Here is a 24,312-nt window from a genome sequence, read left to right on the forward strand (position 1 = left end):
TAGAAAACCTCTGGGTGGTTCATTAATAATGCACAGAACACCTCGGCATGCTGAGAACCAAGAAACCAAACATACATTTAACATCGATTCATTGTCCAAGTCTCTCTTCCCTTCAGACAGTGGCTTTGCATTGAGGTCAGCAGTCAGGGCCAAAGATCCTAGAAGGAACAACAAATCATGACAGAGTAATATATATAGTATAGGTAGAGCTCATATCAAATATATAATAACATTTAATAAATATAACGATTAGACCTTAACATCATTAGTGTCATTTGAAAGTAGAGTTTAATGGGTTGATTAGTTCCTCTTGAGAAATACTAAATTCTTGGGATATATTTATTTTACTTTCTTTCAGAAACAGCATCTCAGAAATCTTTTAGGAGTTAAATATGGAATTATTAATAGTAAATAAGCATATTTATAATACTGATGAAGAATTCCTTACACAAAACTCTATATTTTTTAGTCAAAAAATTAAAAAAATATCTGTAAAGACCATTGCAATTGGTTTCTTCCCTCAATTTATGGAAGGAGACTCTAAAGCCCACACAAAATAAGTCAAGTGTTAGATGTCTGCTGGTCAATAGCAGAGCTGAGATTTACTACCAGATCCCTGGGCTCTTTCTTCCCCCATTCTCTTCACTCTTCAATCCCTGCACAACAGGACACCCTCAGGCAAGCTTAACTGTAGAACATCACTGGGAAACTGTTTCAGCACTGAAAAGAGAAGGAAAAAACCAAGGGGTTATTTCACCCTGGTACTGTGTTTGTTCAGAAAGGGTGCAATGAAATGAACAGAGCCTGTTCTTAGCAGACAAAACAGGGTGCCCTTTTTTTTACTACCATCCACAAATGGCCTGCAGTGAGAGAAACCTCTCTGTGGGGCTCGCGATGGGATCACAGGGTGAAGCCCTTCCCAGGAGGGTACTAGCTCTGATTGCCACAGGAGCCATCATGAAGCCATAAGGGAGCCCCACAAGGCTTGAAGTCTTCCTGTTACCAGAGGCTGTCCTGACCCAGCAGCACTGCAGAAGGGGTGCCTCACAGGGAGAGGCTGAGGACTGAAGTAGAGCGATGACAGATAGCCACCTCACAGATTGTCAGGCCACGGTGACAGCACTCCCCTGTTCTTGGGCGTGTTTCATGGGCAGGTACACTTAACCAGAGTCATAACCATCGGCACCAACTCTACCACCGCATGCAGGAGCGTGAGGCCTCAGAGCCCCCAGGGATAGCCTGCAGAGATGGCCCAGCCCAGTTACTAGCAGCAAACCTCACACAACACCAGACACCTCAGAGTGACTTTACTCCTCTTCCTCCTCTGGTAACATGGAGACAAGCAGGGCTGTCCCTGCAGAAACCACAGCTTGCCTGATGTCAGAGCTCCTGGTGGGGTCTGTGGGCAGGCGGCAGCAGCGCAGCTCTTTCCAACAGAGTAAAGAAGCCTGCTGCTACCACAACCTGGCTGCACCACAGCTTCCTCCTGGCTGGCAGCAGGATGGGTTGGTCACTCCAGTTCAGCCCAGTGACGCATCAGGGGTGCCCTGGCCTGGGGCTGGCAGCAGCCTGGGAAGGAGGATGGGCATGTCCCTGTGCAGGAAGAAAACACAATGCACCCCTTTTCCAGCACATGAAATGTCAGCAGGTTGCAAGAGCCCTGTAGTTGTGATTTTAGGAGTGGGAGGAAAAAGGTAACCGCAAATGCTGTGAGAGCTGAAGAAGAAATGGAGAAGAGAGGACTGAGCTGTCAACAGGGGGTAGCAAATGGTTATTTTCCCCTTGTCCTTTGAGGCCCTCCCTGCTCTTATTGAATGTTGCCGCAACTGATTTCCAAGCAGTCAGTTCCTTCTTGTCATCAATTCAAATTCAGAAAGAATACAAGTAATTTATAATAAGTAAAGATCAAATAAAGAACCTAAATTCAAGGAAGACAAGAAAGGCACACAGCTGTGAGGATTTATCGATTTCAACTGCCACAATAAACACTGCCCTTAGATGCACATATCTGACTTGAGTCAAAACCAACAAAACCTGCTAAATAACGAGCTGGTGTTGGGAAATGGCCATTTCTTCCCCAGTGTGCCCTGTAGAACTTAAAGCCAGGGACACAGAGCAAGGGAAGGGAACAACCCTTAGCACTTTTCCTGCTGCTCAGCATTCATCTGTATTTTGAACTTGCCATTTGGCATGGGTGGAGAAGGGCTACCAGTACCTCAGAGGACCACGGAAGTACTTGGATGTGCAGTGGAGGACAACAGATGGAGAAGTCAGCTGCCTCCCATTTACTTATTCCTTTCTCCATTGTTTGTTTACAGGGGTGTGCTTTCAAAAAGCTTCCTTAAAATGAAGCATTTTGTGACTGTGAGTGAAGCTAAACTGCACCTCAGAATAGCTTTTTCTGTTAGATTAAACTGTGATTCAAAGAGAAAGTACGACAGGCTGCTTAGATTGTGGGGCTTTCTGAAGGTGAGAAATGCAGGGCAGGAAACACTTGACACAGGCACTAATTCCTGTAGTACATCTAGTCTTTCAGTTTATCAGGTCTTGCAAGGACCCTAGTGCAAATAAGGTAGCTTTGCCCTTTCTGTGTGCCTCTAGGGAGAAGTCCCCCAGGGTTTGCAAGAATCTGGTGGTTTTGCTGGCAGAGTGCCAGAGTATAGAGTGTGTACAAAGCAAATGTAAACCAAGGTGGGCTTATATATCTCCTATATCAGAAAGAGTATATAAAATATGTGTATATAAAAAAGTAAAACAGTAGCCTAGCAACTACTGGAAAACCTTTGTGACAGTCTAAGCAGAAGTTAATTTCCTCACCAACCTGTAAAGGAGAATGCTTTATTGGCTGTCAGGAATGGGGCTAGTGGAGGGAGCTACAGTGAAGACCAACAGGCACCTGCTTTACTGGAGCACTGCTGGGAAAAACAGGTTTAGTATCCTGGGGTGGTGTTAGGGAAGGGGAAAAAGTCTGCTATCCCCAGGTGAAGGGAACTATTGAGTAAGGGGCAGTTCCTCAGGATATGGAAGGCACTTCCACCTCTGTTCAAATCTTTTCTTTAAGTTTACTTTCCACATTTGTTTTTTCCCCACATCCTATAAATAATCTTTCACATTGTACTTAAATTCATTTGTGAACTACCTGTGGAAGGAAAAATAGAATATCAAAATCACAAGAAAAACTATATTTAATGTATCTGCAATGAACTGAGTTGCCAGACGAATCCGCAAATCAAGTAGAGCAGGTCATAAAGGCAAGGCCTGTCTAAAAATACTCTTCAATAATCTGAGGTATTAACCAGCAAGATGACCAACAGCGTAGGAAGTTGATTGTACAAGGCATTTTCCTTTAAGAAGAAAAAAAGAGAGTAAGAGAGATCTAGTTTCTACAATCAAAATTACTTGGAACTAAAATACCTCCTGGATTTCTTGAGAAGTTAATATTTCAAACCAAAACCCTGAAATTAATAATCTAAATTACTACGTTTCTCTTCTGTGTGAGGTGTGTAAGTGCTGCTAACAATTTCCTACCAGCATTATCAGTTTAGGAGCTGCAGTTTCAGCTCTGCCTGAGAGAAACCTACAGGTTTCTGTGCAAAGATACATGCAGGTGAAGTGGATTTAACTCTTTTTCCTCAGGGCCTGACCTAGCTGAGCTGTGCTAACACGAGGAACAACCAGCTCCCTCAATACTTCCTGAGAACACGCTCAGTTATGGAAGGTGAAGCTGCTCAGCCGCCTTTGTGAATCCCAGATAAAGACAGAATTACTACCAAACCAGCTCTCTAAGGAAGAGAAATGATCAGGAGCACTACAGATATATTTCAGCTCATGAATTTAGGATCATGATGTGAATCAGCCAGCACTGCAGGTAACTGAATCAATGCAGATCCCTTTACAAACTGCCTTCCACACCTCTGTAGTAAAATTACTTTGAATGCAACTTCAGGCAAAAAAAAAAAACAATTTAATCCACAACTGTTTGAGAGAGACTGATCTCATGTTGTAGCTCACGGTTACAACAATATTTCAAAGCAATTGTTCTAATGGGAAGTAGAGAAAATCTATTCACTTTAAAGACAATAGTTTAGTGAATGGCTTGTTTTTTAGAATCTGTCAAGGAAATGCTATCTACAAGCACTGTAATACATAGGAGGTGAGATATAAGGAAATTTTTCTGAAAATATAACTACTTCCTGTTTGAAAACGTTAGCTTTCATAGCAATTCCTAGTGTGTCTAATAGGACAGTTTGAAGTTTCAGTGCATTTTACTGAACTTTCACCCCAAAAGCTCTAACAAAAGAAGAACTGCTTTTTTACCACTGCCTAAGTGTGAAAAATGCCAATCCAGATTACAAGGGAAGTCAAATAGAAACCAAACCAACTCACATACAAAATCACCAAACCTCAAAATATGACAGTTATTTCTGATGAAACAATGTCTGTCATGAGCTTTAGAGCACAAGCATGATGAAAACTGGTAAATGATGAAGGCCCAAAAAAAGCCTGACCAGATCACAGTACAAAACAGTAAAGCACAAGCCAGACTTTGCCTTGAAAAGCTGAGGCAAGCAGTGACAGGTAGGAAAGACTGCTAAGTGAACTGACTGGCCTTAATACCTGCTTGTGAACGAGGAGGGGTAAACACCAAGCTAAAACACATACTTGGGATGTAGAATATTGGGTTGTGAAACTCCTTTGCTTAGAGAGTTTTCAGCCAGAAAACTTCAGAAAGTTATCTAACCCGTTAAACACTTTCCTAAGAATACGTTAATAAACCTGATTAAGAAAAACGTTAAAACTGGAAGCGTTCCACCTACAGACCGAAACCCACCCACAGCAGCCACCTACCAAAGTCCATTTTTTTCCTAAGAAACTGATTGCATTAACTGCATACATGTAACAAAATCAGACAACTGTTCAGACCATGCAAAGCCCAACACTCCACCTAGCGCTTGTCCACATCGGTTTGCTGCTTGCTGTTTGCGTATTATCAGACTTAGAAGCATGTATCATTGCATTCTATTTTAGATACTAATTTAAGGAGACCCTGAACAACACGGATTATAGAAAGCAACACATGAGGATGCCTGCCTAAGCATTTACCATAATGCCTTCCCTTCAGTGAGCAAAGAGCTAAGAAAACGCACAGTGGCACCACTGTACAGAGCTCTGTTTCCTTCTGCTGCTTGACCAGGATGTATTTTTCTGGCCAGTGCTATGTTTTTCAAGCTCACAGCACATCATTTAACATCTCAGATGTTCACGTCTTCTGTTTCTTTGCGTGGACATTTTCAATTCTAACATTAAACCTACAAGGTGCTTCCCACTGCTCTGAAATATATTCCTGAAAACTATTTTCTAATAACAACAGACAGCATAAGTTTATACTCTGGAAGGTCTCCACTTAGTGATATGGAAAGGTCTTTTACACGGTAATAGGTTTTAAACAATAGATTTTAAGTAGTTCTTAAATGTAGTATTTAAGTTAATTACATGGGATGCTAAAGATATGAATATTCAATGACTGAAGAGAAGTGCATGTATACTGCCAACACAGATGGAATCATCTGTGGAAACTACTTAGTTGATATGAATACCTTTTGTGTAAAAATAAAGGCATATTTCTGGCAGATCCTTCATAAAAACATTTCTGCTTTTCAGTTTTTTAGTAAAGAATTGTGATTAGGTGGTGAGTTTTTAAGAGATAAACAGTAAATATCCACTAGTTTCTGATGGGATAGTTTGGGCAATTAGAAGGTATGATTAATGAACCTTTAGGAGATGCAAAAGTATTTTGGCTTTCTTCATGGTTCTTATATCATGGAAAGGGAGAACCACTCATGAAAACAGAAGGCCTGCTTGACATGAAGTCTGAACCAGTGGAATTTGGAAGCACAACTCACCTGGTGGTTTTTTTTTTAAGTGAACTCAGATACAGCCAGGAGCTGGGTGAAAGACTTTCAAGAAGCATTCAAGAATTCTTCCCATATTTTGAATTTTGCAATAAAAATGATTTCTGATGTTTTTATATATTTTCCCCATTCATAATAAAAGCACTGACATGACACAGGACTTCACTGCAGCTGGAAACCTTTAATGTTAGCAAGCAGCTGTCCAGAGCTATACAAGTGTAGCTGCTTCTAGTTCTCACATACGCTCACATATACTTCTGTCCACATTTCACATACCAAATGCCATTCAGCAAGATTTTCCTCATCCACAAGGAGAAAGTAAATTTATAAAGCAAGGAATTGTGAAAGTGTCTTCAGATCCTAAGAAACCACTGATTCCAGATTGCCTCTGGGAAAACACTGAGCCCTTTTGATTGAGATGGCACTGCTTAACAGCTCTGTTTTTACAGCTTTTTTTTATCTGCTGCTTAATAGCTCAGTTTTTACAGATTTTTATCTGCTGTTTTACCTTCCTAGATTTTCACAGCAGTAACAGCATACTGCCTGAAATACTGCAGAGAGAAATAAGGGAGTATGCTAATATCAGTAAGTCAGGTTTACCATTTGCTACACTGCAAATTATCCCATCTTCACTTAAATTCATTTAATACTATAAGCTATAATGGTTAGAGACACAATGTAGACATTACAGCTTCTATTAGCTGTTTCTAGTGTAATTATCTACATTATTTTTCATTTGCCAACTTGCATACATTACTACATGAAATACCCTATAAGCTTTAGAGGTATAGAAATGAGAACAAAAAGATACCAATGTGCTCAGGGAAATTCTGTTATTGTTTTGAAATTACAGGCTTGATTACTTTTGTTGCTTTATCAGAGACTTCATTTTTATTAACTCATTTAAATAATTAGTAGGAGGCACAACAAAAGATCCTGAAACAACTGGAACTAGATGATCCTTAAGGATCCTTCTGACCCAAGCCATTCCATGACTCTATGACTTATCCCATCTCAGCTGTTGGACTAGGGCATTTCCCTGTAGCTAAGGCTGTTCATAAGTTGGCTGTCTAGAATAAGAAAAAAAAAACCACAAAACGCTCTATTTTTCCAGTGATGTTTGTGCTGTATAACTACAACTGCTTCACAAAATCCACTTAATGCACTCTCAGGAAGTATTGCAACCTCTGAAAATGGGAATGGTAGAGCTAGAGAGCAACAAGAGAGAAGCCACTAGAGGCCCTCCTTCCCACGACTAGAATGCATTAGGCAAAAGTAAACTGCAAGCAGCAATCTTCATGGCTGAAAAGATTGGGAATTTAGTCCAAATGTGGAAATGACAAGTTTGTAATAGATGTTAGATAATTAATGCCACTGCTGTAATAGCATATTGTATTAGCTGCCCACTCGGTGATATTGTAATCACAGGGGAAGGGATGTAGGAAGAGGAAGGAAGACTCACCAAAGCTCCTCACACAAGGCTCCCTCTGTACTGTCGCAGTGATTATCCCTCACCGTGCCATCTTCAGCAGGAAATTCAGGCTTATTCAAGTAACACAAAAAGGAAACCTTTTCCTTTCTGTTGACTAGTGTGGCATTTGAGAGACGCTTACTGAAGCTAGCTTCCCACGAGCAACTCTTCCAGGTCTCATATCACACACAAATGTGCTTTGCTGTGTTCTATGTGTGTTTACAGTGTGAAACTCCCACAAAATCAGTTCATCCAGGTTGTTTTCTTTATTGAACTCAGGAAACAGAATCCAGTTTAGAGGACTGCTAACTTACAAACACTAAGCTGGTAGTCTTTGACTCTGGCTTTTGCCTTTTTCTTGTGGAAAATCTCTTATCTACATCTCATGGCTGTGTTTGTGTTTGATCAAAAATCATCATGTGCTTACTGGGATGAGCTGCCATATTGAACATGCAGACATAGACAAAATTGCCTTATCTTCTGAAACAAGTAAACTGAAATACTGGCATTTCATTCAGATTCTTTTATCAGAAGAGAGAATGCCTGAAATCAGTTACTTCAGCTGGAGTTTAACAGTCTTTCAAATATGAACATAACTGCTCTGAAATAGCTATGTCACAAGTTAACAAGTTATTAGTTGTGATCATTTTGTGGCAACTACTTGGCACCAAAGACCAAGACCTCATCTTCCCACATTTGCATGTCCTGGCTTGGATTTCTAGCAGAATGACAATGGCCACATTGTGTTAAATGCGTTAGGTCAGGTGCAAATGCGAGTGTTAGCTTGAAAACAAATATACAAAACAGAGCACAAAACACAACTTGTTAACATAAATGAAAGTCAATATTTATGTTAAAAATACTTTTGGTGAGAGAAAGAGGAACTGGATATGGGACAAGTTGAGAAGTAAATGTAACATACCTGTAAAATTCAGCAGGTACAGCTCTCAACAGTTTTCTGACCCGATATCTGAAAGCATGTGAGCTGAATCCCATGCCATGGGGGCCGTACTGGGGGGGTACATCATTTAGCAGAGCAGAGAGAGTGGAAAAGAAATAACCACAATGGCTTCTGTCTCTCTCCTGCATTTAGCATCTGGGATCATCAAGCAAGAGAGAGACTGTGCTGCTGCTTGATTAATGTTACTGAGCTGCAGATGCCAACTGAATGAACTTCACACATAATGTACAAGGCCTGGCAGGTCTAGATGAGAGCAAAGATGGAAAACTTTGTTTTGTCTGCTGGAGGGATCAGGAACAATGAAGTATGCCATATAATTGTTTAGTTTTATAAGGATATCAACATGAAAAACAGTTGAAATAAGACACAAAAGATATCTTTAGAAGTCTAATCAAGCTTCAACTCCCTGCAAAGGATAAATGGACTCATTAACATCTCAGAAGTTTGTCTTGCTCACAGGCCAATTAACTTATGATAATACCATCCTCCTGGTATTTCAGACTCCACTGATAATCTTAATAGGCAGATAGCGTTTAACAAATGCTTCTACATGTCAAAGTTAAGGTTTCTCTTAAGGTTCCTACACAAATTAAAATGTAAAGTGAACAACTGCCAGTGCAAAAGGATCTGGGGGTGCTGACTGACAGCAGCTGAACATGAGCCAGCATGTGCCCAGGTGGCCAAGAAGACAACAGCATCCTGGCCTTTATCAGCACTAGCGTTGTCAGGAGGGCCAGGGCAGTGATCAAACCCTTGCACTGGGCACTGGTGAAACCACACCTCGAATCCTGTGTTCAGCTCTGGGTCCCTCCCTACAAGAGAGACTGGAGCAGGGCCAGAGAAGGGCAACAGAGCTGGTGCAGGGCCTGCAGCCCCAGTGTGATGGGGAATGGCTGAGGGACCTGGGGGGTTTAGTCTGGAGAAGAGAAAGCTCGGGGGGACCTTATCGCTCCCTACAACTGCCTGACAGGAGGTTGTAGTGAGGCGGGGTCTGTTTCTTCTCCCAAGTAACAAGCAGAAAGAACAAGAGGAAACAGTCTCAAGTTGTGCTCCAGGAACCAGTCTGAGTTGATAATTTCTCCTGTAAATTCTAAATGGTGAAGACTCTTACCACATTACTGGATTTCTTTGGAACCACAAAGAGATTATTTTATGACAAATCAGGCACAGTTAAAAGCAGCAAAATGTCTATAATTTACACACAGTACCCATTTCTGTGCTTTCTGATGTATTAGCACTGACATTTAACCACAGCAATATTTCACAATCCTTTTTTTATTATACTAATTTCTCAAGAAGTGTGGAAGCTAGATAGATCATAAAAGGATCCGTGTTAATTTGGTTACCCAATTGATGGACACTACAGACACACACAAAGAAATGGTTGTTGCTTCCAGTTTCCACCACTATTACAGGTGCAGGCTTTAGTTCTAAATAAAGGAAGTCAGTCTTAACATCTTCAAATTATTTGAACAGGAAATACCACCATATATAAATTTAACAAAATGGAATGTGAAATAAGGCTGTCAAGAGTTATTAACAGGTGACAATATACTTGTCCTATGAATCCAGGCATCCTTTCAGAGCCTTTCTGTGCCCATGATGGACCTGTGTATCATTTCAGAAGGGTAAGAAATAGATTCCAATCACCAAGAGGTATAAGTTGCGGCATGTTAGCCATACCAACTGCCTCGCTGCTTTCTGTAATTATGGCAGCTGTGTGGTCAATCCAGAAGACCCACAAACAGTATTTCCAGCTGGTGTCACTATACAGCTGACACTGTTAAAAGGACCAATAACAGCTCTTTCTGGGTTTTAATAAATCCAGAACTAATTCATACCTATACACAGTACCTTCCACCCTCCTCACAGATACACTAAAATCCACAAGGCCTGGAACCTCGGCAGAACTGCCTATTATATGAATGCTTGCAATCAAAATATCCTACTCTAGACCAAACAAAGTCCATTTCCTGAACCTTCATAAAGTTATGCTGTAAGGCTTTCTCCCCTGACATCCCAGTTTTACCTTCTGGAAGGGTCATATAATATTTATGTAAACAGGTGCTCTGTTTGCTATCTGTATATTACATTCAGACAACACTTGCTTCCTGAAATTAGCTTACTCAGTTTACAACCATCAACAGTAAGAGCAACATCTTCCAGCTAAGTGCTTGAATAGGGGTAGTCATCCAGGCTTGCAGGGAGCATGCCACATATAGTGGGAGTGCCACTGGAGTTGTGTACCCTAAAACATTTGCAGACCCATGCACTCTCCTATGATGGCAAAGACCTAAATTGCAAAGCTCCCCCCTTTTCTGCTCAGCTCTCCCTGAAGATGTAGAAAGGTCCTTGCAGCAGAGAACTACAGGTTCAACCAGAAACATGTCTAAAAAACATGGAATTAGGCTTTTTATGCACCGAGAAAATAAAAATGGCCATCTGGAAGTGGATCTTTGCAAGCCAATTTGACAGTAGGTTATTTTTGTTCCTTTTTTCCCCAAGCACTTGAGGAAGTTAATATAAAATAATTTAACTTTTGAGAGTTCATAGATGTTCACACATAACATTACTTGACAGGTATTACACCAGGTTCCTAATCCACTCACATTACTCCTCTGCACAGTCCACAGAAGGGATGACAATAAAGCAAGATTAATTTTTATGCCTAATATTGCTTAATGTCTCTTTTGGCACCTCTGGGACACATAAATCACTATGAATTTCTGTATAAAGATAAATGAGGTATACTGAAATTAAGTAAACCAGAAATTATAAGAATATTCTGACATGAATTGCTGATTTATGCATAATACTGCAGGGGTTTTGTTGCTGATCATTAGAAGTGCAAACTCTAAATAAATAAGTAACTATGAAATTAAAATCTTCTTTACCTGTTTAAATATTTACTTTTCTGCAAACTTATCTCAATATTTTATTCACATAACCCCTCCTGTAATTTTCATCCTAATTAGTATTGCACAAAGATATTTTCTTGTGAATTTAAACTCTTGCAATGGAGATTACATACAAAAAAGGCCAACTATAGAATAAATTGTTCACTGCTGCTCAGGCTCCTGTTCACGGTTGTAGTGAATCTGCAGGTTTTGTTATAGAACTGAGGAGGTGACTGTGCCTCGGGTCAGATTTTCTAGTTCCCTGACAATACCATCATGCCTTTTTAGGCATTTTACCAGTTTTGTGCCCAGGCTCATCCTAGGTTTCCCAAGCAATTCTTCCTCAAGTGTATTCTGCAATGTTCTCCATTCTGCATGCTCTGCATCCTGCATGTGCAAAGGTTTCCCAGAATACACTTTGAGGGTATCTCTGTGCTACTTTTGGCCACAGCCAGCTACTGGTAAGCAGGCTACGTATGATGGGACACATATATAGCAGTACCTAAACCAAAAGCACATTTACTAATAGCAGGTTTGTTTTAGAACATCAGAATAGAATGAAAATCATTACAGCAAGTTACAAATGCTGTAAAAGGATCAGCCACCCCTCTTCTCAGGTAAGCAGAGCAGCTGATCAAGAACTGTTCTATCCTCCTACTTATTCTGTTAAAAAGCACAGACTCAAATACAAAATGTTCATAAAAGTGAATCAACACCTATGAAGCTGAATTTCAAAAGGCGTCCTCAATGCTATCTTTAAAGTATCACAGGTAAATAAAGGTTTTCACTTCTTTTTTTGATCATGATTTGTCAAATCATTATATTTTTTTTTTTTGGTTAAGGTTTTGAATTATGCCCCAATTAGACCAGATTTTTTCTTCACAAACTTGAGAAATCAAGGTTGTGACATTCATTTCCTTCATGCACTGTGACAGTTCTTTGCTGTCAATGACATTCATTTCCCACCCAGCAACTTTCCTCTCTTCAGGAAGCAAGACTACAGATTCCAGGGGTGTGTTTGCATTTTCATTTTCTAAACAGAACCCCATAAAGACTACAGATAGTGAATGAATATGACTGAATGGAAATCTTGCTCTGTTAACTTCTGTCCATTTCTGGGTCTCAGGAAGAAGAGAGAGAGAACACAGAGCAGGAGCAGGAGATGTAACAGCCAAGCAAATACCACACAGCAGTGAGGTTAACATTGTCTTTAGCCACATGAACTAATGCCTTTAAGAATGACCGAAGCCCAGCTGTACTGTTAACAAATCTATCTTGTTCTGGCACATGTGAAAGGCCAGAAAAGCCAGTGGTTGAATTAGGAAATGGTCCAATAAGCCACAAAATCTTTTGACTTGGAAAGTTACGGGAACTAGTTGAAATCTCAAAGAGGAGCCCTGGAAAAAGCAGCACCCAGACTACGGTCTGGGCTTTGCCTGTAAGAGCAGAGATCCCTGGGGAGCTGTCTCAGAATCCAGGGTCTGCTGAAGAGTGGAAGAACTGAAACTAAATCTGTGAAAGCACAAAAATGATATACAAAAAGAAGTACAAGATTTTTGTTTTTACCTTTGTGCTAGCGAAGGTTTGAATACAGCAAAAAGTTTGGCTTTTAGGGGCTTAAGCACTGTGTCATTGCAGTAGCTGAACAGTTATAATCTGCCTTATGTCTCTAAAATCAAAAAGAAAGTAGGAAGAATAAGTATTATGGCATAAAATGCCTCTGCTTAGATAATTACCTTAGTCTGGTAACGATCCCTCAGTAATTTACACAGTAATTTTTATGCCTTATCATATGATCCTGAGTTGTGCTCTTGGCTACCTTGGCACAGCTGTTACCAGCAGCTGGTCACTAAGCTTTAGATTCATTTCAGTGTCACTGTGCTCATCCTGTTTTTATCTTCTGTCACTAGCCACATGCTCTCCTGGCTCCGCCTTATTATTTAAAGGAAGCAATATGACTCCCCTGAAAGACATGACAGCAGTCCTTTTCTGGAGAAAAATGATGACATTTTACTGCCCAAGCTTTTTATAGCATCAGATTACATTGCTTCAGAGACTGCTTTTTATAGCTGTTTCCTTTAACAGAACTTTCAATGTAAATGTTTAAGAAAAGTACAAGAACAGTAAAGAGAGGAAATCTGAAGGGCAAAATCCCACAATGACTTATTTTGATCACCATATCTCACCAGAGCATGGTGCACATATAACAAATCGTAGCCCCTCTTGTAAATCAGCCTTCAGTGAGGCAAAAAGGCATCAGTTCTCCAATACTAATGTTTTATTACTTACTGGTTGGTTTTATTCTCAAGAAGTCAATTTTTTAACTGGTATACATTTGGTTTGGATAACTGTACCGGTAGAAAAAAAAAGACAAAAAACTGCCCTAAAAATACAGGTATATAGTCATTCCAAAATAAGGACAACTTACTTTGCAAAGATGATTCATGTAATGTTGTTTTATTGCCTCTTACTTGAAAGTTCCTGTAACACAAAGGCCTATCAGCAGGTGAATGTTACCATATAATCAGCATGGTAGCATGGCCTAGGCCACTTCCTGAAAAAGCTTCAAGAAGCAACTTTCATTCTCTTGTTCATTAAAATTTTGATCACATTAGCAAGGATTTGTTGGTAACTGCTGATATGCAATAAGATATATGTCTGTTAGGGCTTTTAAATGCTTTGGATGTAGAGTCCATTGTGCCTAATCAGACTGGCATTGCCCACTGTTGGAAAGTGTTGTATGATTTACTACTTTGCCCACGCACTCTCATCTGATTAAATCCCTCTTTCCATGCTGCTGAATTGGTAGCAATGAAGCATCTTTAACATTCTGTATAGTACACAGCTCTAGAGCCCTTGGAATATATTAAGTTCAAATCTTGGTTTAAAAAGGTCTGTAAATTTGATTTTACTTGGCTGCAAACCGGCAGCCTGAAAATGAGCAAATAAAATATTACAGCTGATGTGGAAGAAAATTAAACTTCCACTTACCAATGTACTTCAGTCTAAGGTGAAGCTTGATTGTGAAGTAAGAGCATGAGTCAATGATGCATTCGTACCTTATCTGCAGAGAGCTCGTGAGCCTAGGAAGTCCGCCACTAGTAACCTAGTGATTATGCGATACAGTACTTGAGCAAGTGACATACAGTCACTTCAAATAAAGCTTTCTACACCTGTAGGGCGACTGGAAATTCTTGGACAGTACAAACATCTCCTGATGTGAATGGTAACCTGATTAATATGCCTAGTAAGAACTCATTAGTTTTCAGAAGGAATGAAACTGAATAACTGCAGTAGTAGCAGTAACCTGCCACTAAAATGCACCTCTCTATTTGAGGTCAAAGAAAGGCTGACTAGAAATAACTGAATAATAAGATTATAAAATTATAATAATAAATAATAAATGATAATAATAAATAAATGAATAACATTAGAAATAATAAAATTATCTGAGGAAAAAAAAACATTCAACTCTGATATGGATGGAATATGGTCAGCAAAACATGTGAGTCTTAAGGTCATATTTCAAATCATCTTGCTGGGTTTGAAAAATAGAGATTTCATTGTGTATGTAGGTGTACCTGAAGTATGATGCACATTACTCAGGAATACATGTGTCAGGACAGATGATGTATTAACAGTTAGCAATTCTACTGTTCCTATTCATTTGTTTAAGCCTTAATAGTGTGGCCACTAAATGGAAGCACTTTGGACTGAATTGTTATATGCTAATTTGACTGCATCAGAAACTACTCACCCTAACACTGTGATGTGGATAGCTAATGCCAGCAGTGAGACATGGGGCCAGAAACAGTACATATAGCAGTCTGCTCACTGTGACTCACACACAGGAAAGAAAAGGAGTTAATTTGATTTATGAAATTAGACTTTTTCAGATATTTCAGGGTAAATGTTAGAGTTTTTCAGGGATTATGTTGTTATGTAAGAAAGGCCATCCATTTATTCCAGTATTCTGCATTTTTCAAAGCATGTTCACAATAAAGGAAGTAAGAAAGAATGAAAGATAGGTATTGTCTTTTGTGACAGCAGGGGAAGTCAATTAATTATACTTTTCAAACCTCCTTACATCAGTGCATCCAAGCTACCTAAGACAAAATGAAACTCCTTTAAAGCAAGACTACCATCTGAAATGAGTTCCTCACTGAACAAATTGCTCCTTGCTTAAACTTAGCATGATGTCGGCTCTATTCATTAACATAGATTTTTTTTCTGGTTTTTGTTCCCAGCAAAACCAGCACGTAAACTGGAATCTCTGCCAGCTTGTCCATCACCGAAGGGAATAATTGTTTCAAGAAAACATTTGTACTGTAGTGTCTTTATTGTTCATCATTTGCAAGCTGAGAAGAACTCACTGTAGCTCTGAATCTCAAGATTCAGAGGCATAAAATGGCCTTGTTTGAGAGCTGGTGAGACAAGCAGTCTGGATCCCTGTGGCACAGTCAGGGCAGAAGCCCACAGAATCGCAGAATCCCAAACGTGTTTGTGTTGGAAGGGACCTTAAAGCTCATCCAGTTCCAACCCCTGCCATGGGCAGGGACACCTTCCACTAGAGCAGCTTGCTCCAAGCCCCTGTGTCCAACCTGGCCTTGAACGCTGCCAGGGATGGGGCAGCCACAGCTTCTCTGGGCACCCTGTGCCAGCGCCTCAGCACCCTCACAGGGAAGAATTTCTTCCTTATATCTAATCTAAATTTACCCATACTGCCATTTGAGACTCAGGTTTACAGATAACATTTTGACAGATCTAATGCACATGCTTGTGAATGCAAGATATCAAAATGCCACTGTCCTTCCATTCCCAACCTTAGCCACCTCTTTCTATAGCCAGTACTAAAATAATTCAGTGACGTTAAAAAGGTGCTGCTTATTGGAAGGAATAATGCATTTCATATTCCATCAGGAATGAACTCAAAATGAGAAGCTGATCTCCACATGAGCTGTCAAAGCCAGCCTAATCAGGAACAGTAACACGAACTCCCAGCAAGGGGCACTGTTTCGCTACATGTCCCTTACCACCTGTTTTCCACTTAAAAAAATGTAATTGTACAAGTCATGCATTTAACGTGAAACATAGAACCACATGCATCTCGCAAAGATGTTGAACCTTTTGTCACTTTTAGGTGAAGATAATCACTCTCATTAAAATTATTTCTGCTTACTGTATTCCTTAGTCAAAGTCCTGTCAAATACACTACTAAATTAAGATAGAGTTTTGAAAAATGAGATGGAATTTCCTTATTTACAAATGTTTGGATACTTCAGAGAGAAACAGAGGTGTATATATCAAGGATTAAATATATAAAGGATAAAAACTGGCATCAAATTTGTGGGGGACATTGGGAGGTGTTTGGAGACAGGATTCAATTTAAAGGGTGCTCAATGCAAGGAAGTAAGAAATCTTTTGTATATTAAACAAAAACAAAATTAGGAGACATTCAGCAGGTCCTGCTTTGGGGAGTCTAAAAACAAGAGTAAGTACAAATACGAACCAGTGTGCTACCAGGGAAAAGAATTTCTTTGGAGATTTTGGTCTTTTCCGAGACTTTTCCAAGGAGAAAAAAACCTGCGTTTATTAAAATGACAGTTTTTCCAAGAAGGCAACTACAAAAATTAAAAGCAAGGCATATTTCAAACAATCTATTGCAAACAAACTATCAGTACTAGGTTTGGTATGTTTTGTCTCAAAAATACCTGAGTACTGAAACCTTGCCAACGTGCAGACATTCTTTCCAAATAAGAGCACCTGCTGCAAAGAGGGCAGCACAACTGAACTCAACAAACTTTCAGGCAGAACAAGGCTGTTAGCAAGAGCACACCACTTGCTTTTGAGGGGATGAAGTCTTACTTCACATTTTTCCTACCTTGCATTATCTCCAAGGTTGTGGCTAGTACACTCAGATCTAACCTTTACAGCAATAGTTCCAGATAAACATCCTCTTGAGAACTTCAGCAGTTTCTGAAGAATGTGGTTCTTACTTCTATGCTACAATTTCTTCCTTTCTTTATGATTTTTCCTATCTGCTTTTCATGTACTTTTTGTAATGATATTTGTAGTAAAGCACTAGATAAGGACTTACTTATCTGGGTGTCTTGTTTAATGAATTTGAGAATTTGGGACTCTGAAGAATAAATGAGGTCAGGCTGAATGGGGCCTTGGGCGACATGATCTAGTGTGAAGTGTCCCTGCCCATGGCAGGGTTTGGAACTGTATGATCTTAAGGTCCTTTCCAACCCAAACCACTCCATGACTTCATGTTAAACTGTTCAGAGTGCTTCTCCAGTAGTTAAATGCTGCAGACTTCAGAGATACTTGCCCAGATGTCAGCTGGAAAAAGAGCCATGACCTTACTTTCTCAGCATTTGAAATATTTTAATCTTTCTAAGCATATTGCTTTTGAAACAAGGAAGACGCAGTAAGCAAAATGACTGCCCTCTTACCTCTGTCAGTTTCAGCAGCCACACAGTGTCCTGCAGGTTTTTTAGTTCTGGACAGCAAGGGAGCGATGCAGCCATATAACCCTTTGCAAAGACAAAGTGCAGAAGTAATGTTAGACAGTTTCTTTGTCACCACTTCTAACATACCTCATAAGGGCTGTAGAGCACTCCCTTCCCTACTCCGCTTTTGCTGTGATGTGGAGCTATACTACCACTAGTTATCTAGCTGCCTGTAAGGCCTCTTTGCTACCTCCTCTGAGCATGTTTTTACACAATTTTCCAAGTCAGGCTAGAAAAGAAGGCCATGTGTTGGATGGATATAATTTCTTGTGCAAAGAGACATTATAGTTCAGTTACTTCTGTCTGTAATCCCATGGTGTGGTCACAGGTGAAGTGACAACTAGGCAGTCTGGAAAGGATACAGAAAGAAGCAGCTTTTAAAGCTTTTCAAATGGTCAAAATTTGGTCAGGTCTGGGCCTGAAAGATAGACTGGGTGAGGAAGCAGAAGGCTGTGGCTACTTTGTACAAGAGAAAATTACTTTTTTATGGGGTCTTCTCTTTCTTTATCTCCTTTCTATTTTTAGCATTAGGGAAGTCTTAGTCTGGATTTCAGACATCTTCACAATTTAGGATGTTCAGATAAGGAGGTTGTTTTTTGTTTTTTGTTTTTTTTTAATTGCAAGAAGAAGCTTCCATACTAGATGCAGTCAGGAATTCTTTCATGGTTTCAAGGTTATAGCAACCCTTACAAGAGCTATTTCTGAAGTGTGTTCAGATTTAGGGTATGCTGCAGAAGTACTGTCACAAGCCAATGTAAGGGCATGCTGTTACTATGATTAAGGTACAGTAAGTTACACATGAAAAAGAATGCTCCTTTTTTTTTTAGTTTACTTTTATAGCTCTCTTTACTACATAAACTCAAAGGAATGAAAATGTGCTGTATACTTTCTTATGCTCAACTCTATCCAAATTCCAGACAATGTTTAAAAGAAGACTTCAAAATTTGCAGGAGGAAATATGTTGCTTCTCAACCATTTCTTCATTTAGTATGCTCAGAGACATAGCATGATGTGAATTTGTGATGCACTTTAACTTAGCAACTGCTCCTCATGAGGATTTACACAGCATCTCAGCTCCTGCATGCATGCCTGTACATTTTCAGGAAGACTGTAATGTGTTTTTCACTGCAAATGGATTGCCTGGGATAAATACATGACTCTTATTTTGTAGGCACAGAAATTCAATAACAGTCTCTACAGAATCTCTCCATAAAATATGACAATAAATAACAGTTTAACCTCTAATCTATATTAACAGGCTACCTTTATTTATTGTTTGAAGTCTGTAAAGATAAAGACAGGTAATCCAAAAGGAGCAGTCACAATACGAGCTAATGACCTTCTTTTACAAGAATGTAGATACCACTGGGCAAAAACCATTTCAGCTTCAGCATCATGCAAAGTGCTATTTTGCAAAGAAACACTGTGTGTTAGTTGTTGAAACTTTTTTGTGCATTCCCCGAAACAAATTACACTATTCTGCATATTTTCTTTCCTGTGCAGTAAATAAAGTCTTCCATGTTGACAATGCTAATATTATATTTTTAAATATACTTGCATTTGTTTTTTTGTCATTTTTTATTGCATTGTATAAATCCCAGAGCAGAGATCCACTAAGCCCACTTTGAGAAAGCCCCGTTTCTTGGGATAGCACCATGCAGTGACACAGGTGATCATATGGCGTTTCAATATCGTTTACTGGCTGAATCTATGGGAAAGTTATTTCAATAAGAACTGTTGCTATAAGTTTGGAGTACAAGTCAGGAAGGCTATTTTTAAGTGATTTTATTTTTTAGTTGAATTATTTCATTCAAATCATTTTCAAGGGTGACAATTCCTAACGCAAAGTAATCTTAAGCTGTTTTAGTCTAATTAGTACTTTAAATCTACCATGGAAAGGATGGGAAAGGAGGGAGGCAAGGAAATCATTTTATTACTAGTTGAAATTCTGGGCTTTAGCAAAGCTACTGTGGCACTGGGGGGACAGAGTAAGAAATGGCTGTCAAACATTTATTTTTAAGGAAGAGTTATGGAAGTTGGTGCTCTAGATAATACATGTTTTCTAATGTATGGAGATATGTATGTAATTAGGTTGGCTTTACTTACTTTTACATTTTAGTGACACATGAGACAGCTGGAAATTCTCATCAATCTTAAGCCACATACCTAGAAACAAGAAGTTACTTTTTATTTACAGGAATATTGATCCACATCTGCTAGTTATTCAATTTGTTCTCTAAAAAGACATCCTCCTGCTTAAGGGTACCTTAAAAGCTCATTAATTTAATTTAATAGTCTCATTTTTCACTAAATGAAAGAATCAATTTCTAGATAATTTTTAAAGATGTTTTTCTTCCTCTTCTTACTTTATGAAGCTTATTTTTAACACAAACAGCAAAAATTTATCATACCTGTAAGCAACTGAGAAGGCAGTCTCATAAGGTTCATCAGAATTGTATTAATATGAGAGGAGTTTCCTGAAAGTACTGAACATAAATTCTAGTATAGTCTGTCTTATCTTAGGGTAGGAAATATGAAAAGAAAGGCAGAATAGAAGATTTTCATTTTCTTTTCAATTACTCAAGGAGTCTGACACCAGTTTGGTAAATGTACAGAGTGTGTTTTTCAGACTCAGTCTGACTAGTAAGAAATCCTGACAGATCATCTCAGCACTCTGAGAAATTGCAGGGTCACTTTTTGAAAGCAAGGCTTTCAAAACACCTTGGCTTTCCAAAGTGGAGTCACCCCAAATTGCTGGTCTTTTCTCCCCCACTGCTGGCTTTGCAATTTAGCTTTCTGTTTCTATCATTTTCAGTATCTGCAGTATCCTGTTTACCCGAATAAATTCAATTACTTGGAACAATTATGTTGAGCATAATTCAAATCCTGAATTAAATGCAAATCTAGCACCAGAAAATGGATTAAGTAGTATGTTAAGATTTGAAATGTAAACACTGTGTCTTTTCTGCACATAAAGTTTAACTAAATACAGGAAATGGATACTTGTGAGGACGGACAAATTCAAAGTAGCGTTTGTATCTATAAGTGACTAACAAGTGCACCTTGAGAACAACATGGAGATTGAGCAGTGGTGCTTTTGGAGATAACATACAACTGCCTTTGTAAATATTTTCATTCAATTTTTGGACAAATAGTCAAATGGAAGAACTTTAGAAGAAGGATGTCCTTTTTGCAGGGCCATCAATAGGGGTTTTAATATAACGATGTTTAACTTGTTCGTGGCTGAAATAGTAAAGCCTTTCGAATCAGTGGATTTACTGCAAGACTACTGCATTACTTCTTTGAATTCTGAAATGGAAGAAGAAGAGATTTCAAATCATAGCAGCAGCCAGATAAGTGGGACCTTAATTGTCATATATATGCAATATCTGTATGGTACAACTGTAAAGATTTATGGCTCCGTAGTCCTTTGTGCTAAGATGTAACTCAGAGTAATACACAAAGGCTGTAAACCGAAGACAGTGTGCCTCAATTTCTCCTCCATAACTATTGTTAGTTGCAGGGATAAAAACTGATGGTGCTATTTCCCTATTCTTTTAACAAGGAAAGGGTTTTTTTTTTGGTAAAACAATACTTTGTACATGGTCAAGGGAGTTCAAATGATTGTTTGCTGTTTAGAAACATGGAAGACCATTGTGGTGTCATTTCATTGCAAGTACATAAATCCCATAAATATGGAAAATGTACCCATGAGGAAAAAAGAATCCTATTTCCTTTATGCCAAACAACTTGACACCTTTTGCCAGACAAAATTTTGGCATTCTAATGCTTCATATGATCATTATAAGGCCATGCTTTCCTTAAAGTAACCATTTATAGCAACATGTAAGTGAACATGTAGCAAAATATTTCTCCTGTATTAATCCATTTGTTTCATTGAAGATGAAGAGGAGTAACTGCAGGCAGGCTTCAGTTGGCTTTGGTTGCATACATCCAGTACATGCTTCCATTTGTCACAGTCTCATGACAATCGGAGATAAAAATACAGTTGCTCAAACTATTGAGAATACATAACAGCAGGTCATGGCTAAATTCTGCTTTCCTCCAATTTAAAGTCAAAGGGAAACCCAGATTTCAATTTAAGTGCAAATTCAACTCTCTGAATTTTGCCCATGTTCCTTCTAAGCAATTCTGGCCAATATATTTTCTTTAATGATTCTTCACGAGCAGAAATAGATACAGAAATCAAAACTGACTCATGAAGTCCTAGGGAAGGCAAGATTTTGCTTATAACAATTCTGTTACAAGAATTCCCTGGTTACCACTGATATTCCCAAAAGTACTCAGGAGTTCTGCTCTGAGATATAAAAAGAGTTATACTGTTCTCAGCTCAACTCTTTCTCAAAGTTACTTATCTGACATTTTGGTTAAATTTGCAGCCCATAAGACAAAAAGAATCCTGAGAAGTAACGAATATCAGGTAATACAGAATTGGACAAAAGCTTAATTCTCATTCAAGGTCATTCGAATTTTTCTGTTGCAGATAAAGATTATGACCTATTTCTTTATTTGAAATTAGTCCAAACCTTTAGCATATTCAGCATATGCTACTAGGAAAGGTCACCTGCTCTCTGAGTCTCTGAGTAGATGGGGTTCTCTTGTAGCATAAGGAATGTTCCTAAGGCTGATCTCAAACCCAAATGATTTCAAAAGGGTGTCAACTGAAATCTGAAAATAAATATGAGGATGTGTTCAGGTTTCCACTTATCTACCATAGTACTGCCTGACCACATAACAGAAGAGCTTCTGCACACAAGCACTCATCCGCGATTTCCATCTGCATTCATTTGCTCTACTGCACAACAGCACCAGTTCTGCTGCCACCCTGAGCACGGCTGTGCACGGCAGCAGAAAGAGGGATGACACACATTTCAGCAGAAGCAGTGCTGACTTTAACGTCTAGCTTGTAATTTTGTTCAGTAACACCTTTGTACATCAGAAATATGTGAAATATGGGGGTTTTGCCTGTTAGACAACAAATAACATTCTGCTTTGCTAAGAACGCTTCCAAGTTATGACACAAAACCAAGGGAAAGGCACATTGGGAGCGTCACTAGTGTTAACGTAGTGGTGTCTAAGGGAGTGGGTAGAATCTAGCTGCAGAGCACAGAGAGCAAAGCTAATTTTGTCTTGTTTCTCAGCAAAGTAAATTAGTCTTTACTGCCTCAGTGGGTTTTCAGTGCAAGGAACAGGGACACATTTCTTCATACAAAACACTCATCTTTTTCTGTTCAGCAACTGAAACAACCTTCGCAACATGACTGCTGTTTTATTTGACAAGATATTAGTCTGTTAGTTCCCACAGACTCATTACTAGTTCATGAGGGGTCATTACAGTCCAATCTGGCTCTAAAGCCCACCTAAAATTAACCAGAATAGCTACAGACTATTTTTAATACTTATACACTTTTACAGAAAACACATTAACCCATTCAACTGACATCCTTCAAGAAACGCAGGAACGTGCTCTGACCTAGCTTCATGCGTTTATGTCTCTGCTTTGTGTTTATCCCATCCCTCCTCATGAAGTGGGCTCTGCTCTGTTCTCCCTTGGTTTTGGGAACTTCCAAAACTTGAAGCGAACTCTGAGAAGACACTGAACAGCACACAGCAAAACCTAAAAACCTGTCTATTCTATTTCATGCAGTACTAAGTTTAGTGTGCTCTGAACCTCCCAGATTCAAGATACATCCTGTAGCATGCTAAAAGACCCTATTTATATATCAAAGCCCAGTTTTGCTGAGTTCAAAATATGATATGCTTTGAAAAGACTGAAAGGTATAAATTTGGCACTTATCAATGTACTAATAAGATTTCCTTAAAGGTAGATTAACTTCAAATGTCTTTATGACTAGCACACTGGTCTTTTCCTTTATTTGCTTTTGCTAGCAACCTTTTTGTCCTTTCAGGAGAGCACGTTTGTGCTTATTTACACAAAATAAAGATAGCTTGACTTCGTAAGTTTAGTATTTTGGGCAAGCAATAACATACCAGTCTGCTAGCCAGTCTTAGCAGGAAATAGTCCTAGTGCTGATCACAATGAGATGACTCGTGGTATCAGCTCATTTTGAGAAGTTTAGCAAACATGTTATCTCTAGTAACAGCTCTGATGTAATGTTTATAAGTTCAGTCTGTCCTGCTCGCCGTTGTTGGTGATACACTTGTTACCAAAACAACCTAAAACTTTTTTCTTCATCATGACCTTCAGAAGGTCACATACAGATGATGTCTCAACGTAACCTAATATTTGAAAAAAAATCCTTCATGCTGTCAAAATAATTAAATTTAAAATTTTAACTCTTACTTATAATGAAGCTTAACTTTATACCACAGAAAGTTTTTAACTGACAATCTTAATGTAAATAGGTTCTATTATATCCAAATAACAAATATGCCCAGTTGCATGGTGGATTATCTATAAAACTGCAAATGCTTTCTTAAAATTATGGCTAGATGGCCATCTGCATTTGCATAGTTAAGGACCACTACATGTCCTCCAGGACACTTGAGCCAAGGCTGACTTACAATCACAGAG

At 39.0% G+C, this 24,312-nt stretch overlaps 1 protein-coding gene across 1 annotated transcript in view; it reads right to left on the bottom strand.

The window, feature by feature from the left end:
* The window catches only part of CUNH5orf58 (chromosome unknown C5orf58 homolog), a 37,223-nt gene that overhangs the window by 1,353 nt on the left and 11,558 nt on the right, over positions 1 to 24,312 (bottom strand). The window contains exons 2-3 of the mRNA XM_057415134.1: positions 610 to 720; positions 76 to 158 (exon numbers count right to left, since the gene is read on the bottom strand). Coding sequence (XP_057271117.1) covers positions 76 to 158; positions 610 to 637 — 111 coding nt within the window. The 5' untranslated portion in view covers positions 638 to 720. The remainder of the gene's footprint in view (positions 1 to 75; positions 159 to 609; positions 721 to 24,312) is intronic.

This window comes from Pezoporus wallicus, unplaced genomic scaffold (genome assembly GCF_028554395.1).
Source record: "Pezoporus wallicus isolate ANWC-B61680 ecotype Strahan unplaced genomic scaffold, APGP_CSIRO_Pwel_v1 contig_4161, whole genome shotgun sequence".
Taxonomy (NCBI): domain Eukaryota; kingdom Metazoa; phylum Chordata; class Aves; order Psittaciformes; family Psittacidae; genus Pezoporus; species Pezoporus wallicus.